Genomic DNA, 7,272 nt, shown 5'->3' with positions numbered 1-7,272 from the left:
GTGCCACATGATGACAATTACGTACTATAAAGAATTAAAAAGAATGTAGCAGAATACCAATTATTTGTAATGACATTATATGTGTGTGCATGGTGGACTTTACTGTGTGCCAGCACATTACATATGTGCGCTAAATAGAAAATAATATGTGAGTTATATAACTAATATAAAGTATAACAAATAAAAAAAATTCAAATTATGTATGAATCTACCCTATATCAGAACCAGCCCCTATGGCCTTCCTTGTGACAGGAGGTGCAAGTCATCCTTCTTAGGCTCTATCTTCTTGTTCACCTGGCAAGGACAAAAAAATATAGTTATACATCAATTGAAATATGTATGATGTTAGATACAAAATATATACCTTAAAATTTTTTAATTTCTTTATGGCTTCAATGATCGCCTCCACCTTACGAGGGAATGGGCCATTGCTCTAATGTAAGAGATGGAGATAGATGAATAGTGGTCTATGATTTTCGAGTAAACTGTTGGCATGCTCAAGAGCCCATGCCTATACAAATAAAGCAATATAAGCATCATATTTTAGGAGAATTTAACTATATACTATACTAAAATAATGTTAGATTAACTATATACCGTAATAGATTAATCGTATCCATAATAATTAACTATGTATCATAATAAATTAATTATATTCCATAATAAATTAACTATGTACCATTCCATATTAACTACATATGATACTAGACTAATTGCGTATTATATTAAATTAATTGTATACCATAAAAGATTAACTATATAGCATAATAGATTAATTATATACCATGATAGATTAAATATGTATCATAATATATTAACTGTGTATCATAATAAATTAACTATATATCATTCAACATAAATTGCATATCATGCTAGATGAATTATGTACCATACTAAATATAGACAAGCTTACTATCAGAGCCATCGTGCATCCATCCATATATCCAGTAAAGCCTCTTTCGATCATGTTCCTTATATGTCAGTCTTTGCTAGGCTAGGGATCTGCTATTGAAGGAAAGAAAAAACTGTAAGACCTCAACTATATGATCTTAGATAGTCCAAATCATCAAGATATGGACATAATGCCTTAGGAAATATGATAGTATATGATTGGGAAGAGGATGGTTACCAAAAGATAGAGAACCCAATACTTAGTAAAGTCCTCCACATCTTGCAACTTGGACTTCCCAACAAGATACATCAACTTATTTTTTATTAAATTCCTAATAGTCTTTTTGTGGTCACCATCAAAAAATTGGGTGATGAGATCTGATTGAACCCTTTCCTATCTATATAACTCAACCTCATCACTCGTAGCTCTTAAATCAAGGATAAGGGCAATGTTGCTCCCTACAAAAGGACCTACAATTTTACTAAATCTAAAGCTCTCCTCTCATCATCCCAGAAAGAGAGTAATGCATCCAATATGGGCCTGCTATACTTGATGTATGAAAGCTGAAACAAATAGCCAAATAAAGGAGCAGCCACCCTTGCTTTCTACTCCTTGGACATGGACTCTGTAAGTCTATCCATAACCTTGACGTAGTGATGGAAATAGTGCCTTCCATTAGCCATATTTGTCCAACCAATACAAAATTTTTTGTCTCTCTTTGAACTAGCCATCATTACACTGCATCATAAATCAAATTCAAACAATACACATTAGAAATATCACCATTATATTACAAATATATATATATATATATATATATATATATATATATATATATATATATATATATATATATATATATATGTATTATATATATATATAGAGAGAGAGAGAGAGAGATCAAATTTATCTCAAAAAACTTAGAAAGAAAATTGTGAATGCAAAGCTACTACTAGAGAAGCAAAATTGTATTTCATAAATAATAATGTCTAAAATAAAGTATGAAGTAAATTGTAGCTTGACAATGTACAATAAGTACAGGTGTATATATATATATATATATATATATATATATATATATATATATATATATATATATATATATATATATATATATATATATATGTATATATATATAGATCAAATTTATATCTCAAATTTATCTCAAAAAACTTAGAATGAAAATTGTGAATGCAAAGCTACTACTAGAGAAGCAAAATTGTATTTCATAAATAATAATGTCTAAAATAAAGTATGAAGTAAATTGTAGCATGACAATGTACAATAAGTACAGGTATCCTAACAATGTTCTAAACTGCAGTAAAATAGCAGTGATAAAATTTAACCAAACAAGCCCAACATAATGGAAACAATGTTAAGCTGTTCATACAAGAACTTCTAAAAATACAAGCTATATATAGTGAAGAATCAAGCTGTCTGCTTTTGATCTAGTGTTAATCATTGTATCTATACAACTTTCTATTGAAAAAATGAGAGGCCTAAGCAGTAATTATAACTTTCTGATAGTAGGATCATGAATGGAAGCAATTGCTTCCTCTCTGGTAATCTATTTCCCTTCTGCCAATCCTCTCACTAATATATTCATGTAATCATTTGAAGGGCCAGACACAGATAATTAACTAGCTCTAAATTGATAAATCTCGGAGCATGAGCACATGTTTGGTTAAAAGTTTAATACATATCATATGTAAGGCAAGCACTTCATTAGTTTAATTATAAAAATCAACATATAGAAAATATATCAGATATGTGAGGAAATACTGAAAATTGTCAATGAGAAAACACTATCCCATTCCCACCAATTGGGATTGGTAATTACTGGAAACATGCATATGGTTAATTAAATTAAAAAATAAGTAACATATTTAGAATCACTGAAAGATGTCCATGAGAAGGCAATATTCCACTAGCAAGGTGCAGCAACAAAAAAATAGGGAAGAGATAGAGAGAGGGGCAGGACAAGCCATAGCTAGAATGGAGGCCGGGTAGGAAGGGGAGGGAGAGAGGGGGAAAAGAAAGAAGAGAGAAGAGGGAGAGAAAAAAAGAAAATTATCGGTCGGACTCACCTCCACCCATTTCTACATCGTCATCGTCACCGAAGAAAAGAATCGAAAGTACAATGTCATAGCTGCCACCGCAAGTAGCATGAGTAGAATCGTGCCGAACTTGGCCACCGGACCTACTCATCGGGGAGAAGGGAAGTCGGAAGATGAAAATTTTCATTGGGAGAGAAAGTATGCTATTCAATTGAGGATACTTTCATCTCATAACGGCTAAAAGTTAAATCCTATTTAAAAATGGATGGAGAGTTATAAAAATAGTCAACAGGACTTAAAAATTTAAGTCTAATCTACTAATGGATTGGACATTAAAAACCTCTAATATCAATTGCCACCGTAACCTAACTTTCTTTTAGCCATGTTTGGTTTAAAAAAAAAATTATTTTGATTCCTGTTTGGACAAAACTTTGTTCAAGTTAAAAAGGTTTTTTTTTTTTTTTTTTTTTACAGCTGACTTAGATGTAACATACTTAATTTTCATCACAAATTGATAATAGTTAAATAGTCTTATTCAATAAATAGTCAAGTAATTGAATTAGTGAGTTGGTCGGGACTCATCTATTATGTTATATACTGCAAATTATCTAGCCATTCGCATTTCCCATCCTACCTTGCTCTACCCTATATGTTATCTCTATTTTCCCTTCCAAAATTTTTCCTACCCGGCCTCTTCAAACTCGGATAGGTAAATTGAGCATGTGGTTATCCACCATAAGTTTGAAGGTTCAAATCCTTTTTCCAAAATCTATTATTAAAAATAAGAAATACATTGCACGTGCTATATATATTATGGTTCATTAAAAAAATATATAAATACATTTTATGCAGAGAAACTGTATTCTTTGCTTATATTATCGTTCTTGACCATCCAACCTGTCAGTCCACATCGCTTCTTATTAAGCATTGCCTCATACATGATATGTGGATCATTGATCATCATGGCTTATCATAAGTAATTTGAATACCCTATATTGGCCATCTTTTCTAATTTAGCATCCAATACCGATTTTTACCCATCAAAATACAACCAACCCAATCCAAACAACCAAGAAACAAGGAGGACCTTCCATACCCACTACCGAATCCCAAAATAACATCCTTTTTTGCTTTCATCCTTGCCGTTTTCCTCGAGGTTCCCAAGGCCTCCCAAGGCCTCCACCATGGCACTACCAAGGCCTGACATGGAGGCCTTCGGCTGCTCCACCCTCCTCCCTCTCCTCTTCCTCCTCCTTTCCCCTCCTCTTCTCGCCCTCTCTGATGCCCAAGCTGCTTCCATTGCCCGTCGCCAGCTTCTCACCTTTCATGGGAATTCTTTTGACTTCCTCAACGACTTCGAGTTTGACATCTCCATCAATGTCGATATTCGCAACCCACGATTAAAGTTAGCCTACAATGCTCTGCAGGCTTGGAAGAAAGCTATTTTCTCCGACCCCACCAACTTCACCTCTAATTGGGTTGGCCATGACGTTTGCGCCTATAATGGCATTTTTTGCGCCCCTTCCCTGGATGATCCTTCCATCCAAGTTGTTGCCGGTGTCGACTTCAATGGTGCCGACCTTGCCGGATTCATTCCCATCGAGATCGGTCTCCTCAACGACACCGCTTTCCTTCACGTCAACTCCAACCGATTTTGCGGTGTCCTTCCCTCTAGCCTTTCGAGTCTCACCCTCCTCCATGAGCTCGACGTAAGCAACAATCGGCTCGTCGGCCCGTTCCCTTCCGTGGTCCTCGACCTGTCTGCTCTCAAATACCTCGACCTCCGATTCAACAACTTTGAGGGGCCGCTGCCACCCAAGCTCTTTGACAAGGACCTCGATGCCTTGTTCTTGAACGACAACCGGTTTGCTTCTAATATACCAGAAAACTTGGGCAATTCTACCGTCTCAGTTTTAGTTTTGGCTAACAACAAGTTTGAAGGTTCCATTCCCAAGACCATTGGAAGGATGAAGTCCACCTTGAATGAGATCATCCTATCCAACAATGGTTTTACAGGTTGCCTTCCGGATGAAATCGGATCATTGAGTGAACTCACAGTACTTGATGCTAGCTTCAACTCTTTCTCAGGAGTCCTACCGGAGACCCTTGCAAGTTTAAGGAAGCTTGAGTCACTGAATATTGCACATAATATGCTAACCGGCATCGTGCCGGGTAGCGTATGTGGAATAAAGAGCCTTGGCAACTTCAAATTATCGGACAACTACTTCAAAGGGGCAGCCTCGGAGTGCACATCGAGATCAGACTTGGTATTTGACGACAAGGGCAATTGTTTTCTGGAGAGGGGGCAACAGAAATCAAGAAAGGCTTGTGCTCCGGTGCAAGACCAACCAATCATATGTCATCATGCAGATGGGACCAAGTGTGATATCGACATGACACCTCCTCCAGTTTACTCTCCACCACCTCCACGACTCTACTCACGGCCAACTCCATTGCCATCACCCATCTTCTCTCCCCCTCCTCCTGTCCATTCACCTCCCCCACCTAATGCAGTTGTCTCTCCACCAGATCCATATAACATCTTGCCACCAGTTAGAGGGTTCAATTATGCATCGCCTCCTCCACCCCAGTATCCAGGTTACAACTGAGTTGCACTTTGCTCGAAAATTTTAGGTGGTGAGGAATCCACCTCCGTTCATGCACACCAAGAGCTTCCATACGCTGCTTCAGGGAACCCCAGAGAGAGAGAGTGTGTGTTTGTGTGCGCGCCATTAGTGACAACATGTACTTCCAAGCATATCATTTTTCTTTTGGCAGTGCTTTTCGTTTCCATATGCCTTTTTCCTTGGCTTACAACTTGCACGTGTGAATGAGATCTTCAAATATGGAACAATGCTTTTTGTGCCTTGATGTTTCATACAATGATGCATTTCGAAAGAGACATCTTACATAAATGCGTGCGTTCTGTGCCAACGATGTGCCTTTTATATATATATATATATATATATTATATATATATATATATATATGATCCTACTAGCTTATAAACCATAGCACGGGTATGATTTTTTTTTGAAAAAATATTTTATTTTATTATTTATTAATATTTATTTTATATATTTTAAAATAATTAAGATAATAAAAAAATATATTTTTTGCGTAAAATATTTAAAGCTGTCTTGTGGATATGTGATGAACGGTGCTTAAAAAAAATTAAACACGTGGTGGACGGAGGTTGATGCCTCGATTTTAATATATACAATATAGATTTTGGCAGTCGGCATTTCTATTAGATTTTTATATGAAATATTAAATATACATAATTGTTTAGGATAATAGAATAAATTTGTTCCATCTTTGTGAAATTCTTGAAAAATTTATATAAAGATATATGCTCTTTTCAATATGAATTGACCGTTAAATTTTCAGAGGTATTAATTACAAGGTTAAAAGTGTCAAATAATACTCACAATGATTAACTTATTAACATTACTGATCAAAAATCTAATGGAGGATTAGTCAAAGATCTAATAGTAGGTGTATTCATATCAAATAAGATGATTTGGGGATACATGTGCAAATAGTTTTTTGGAGTGTCAACATGCATTAAGTCATATTTGCAAGGACATATATGCAAAATCCCTTTTAGACATAACTAAAAAATATGTTAGATGTGTAATGCAACAAAAAAATTGATAAAACTATAACATCTACCTATATTGTGTTTATCAATAAATATTCAAAGTATTGATGGTATAAACTAGGATAGTTCAAATGGTTATATTACTCTGCCTAGCAAGCAGAAGCACTGGGTTGAATCTTGGTTGGCGTGACACTAAGTATTATGCCTTAGGTTAATTATATGCGGCGAATCTCTTGCCCTTTTTTCTCTTAACATAAATAAATGAATAATCTAGGTCGATCACTAAATTCATGTGGATTATTTAACCACTACAAATATTCAAGAGATTACTAAATTTTATATAGATTATTTTGGTCACTACAAATATCCAGAAAGATCACCAGACTTGATATAAATCACTTTGGCCACTACGAGTAGGGCTAGATAGGATTCAAGAGTAAGATCTACTATATCAAGAAATCGAATCATATGCCAAACTTTAGGAGGTCATAACTTAATCATATGATGCCTGATTGAGATGATTTTTTTTTAAAAAAAATTAGATATCTTTTTAAGATCTATAATTTATGTTCACCTCTTAAGAGACTAAATCAGATCAAAATTCCATCATTCGGACCTAGAAATGGGTTAGTTTCCTTTTTGAGAAAGACTTTGGCCAAAGGTTATCTTCCAATATGTGAAGAATTAAATAGAGTAATAGAAAGCAAAGTTAATATAGA

At 34.9% G+C, this 7,272-nt stretch overlaps 1 protein-coding gene and 1 pseudogene across 1 annotated transcript; one reads left to right on the top strand and one right to left on the bottom strand.

The window, feature by feature from the left end:
- Nucleotides 1-231: 231 nt before the first annotated feature.
- LOC114914219 (uncharacterized) lies at nucleotides 232-4,086 on the bottom strand (annotated as a pseudogene).
- Nucleotides 4,087-4,106: 20 nt separating this feature from the next.
- Nucleotides 4,107-5,803, top strand: LOC105045301 (leucine-rich repeat extensin-like protein 7). The gene has a single exon (XM_010923536.4). The coding sequence runs from the start codon at nucleotides 4,134-4,136 to the stop codon at nucleotides 5,556-5,558; it is 1,425 nt and encodes a 474-aa protein (XP_010921838.1). The 5' UTR covers nucleotides 4,107-4,133; the 3' UTR covers nucleotides 5,559-5,803.
- Nucleotides 5,804-7,272: the final 1,469 nt, after the last annotated feature.

Source organism: Elaeis guineensis, chromosome 5 (genome assembly GCF_000442705.2).
Source record: "Elaeis guineensis isolate ETL-2024a chromosome 5, EG11, whole genome shotgun sequence".
Taxonomy (NCBI): Eukaryota; Viridiplantae; Streptophyta; class Magnoliopsida; order Arecales; family Arecaceae; genus Elaeis; species Elaeis guineensis.
Note: the sequence above shows the minus strand (reverse complement) of the source record. Positions and strands in the feature narration are given on the sequence as shown.

Bases quoted from the DNA above. Each gene is read 5' to 3' on its own strand.
- LOC105045301 (XM_010923536.4), top strand. From the start codon at position 4,134: ATGGCACTACCAAGGCCTGACATGGAGGCCTTCGGCTGCTCCACCCTC.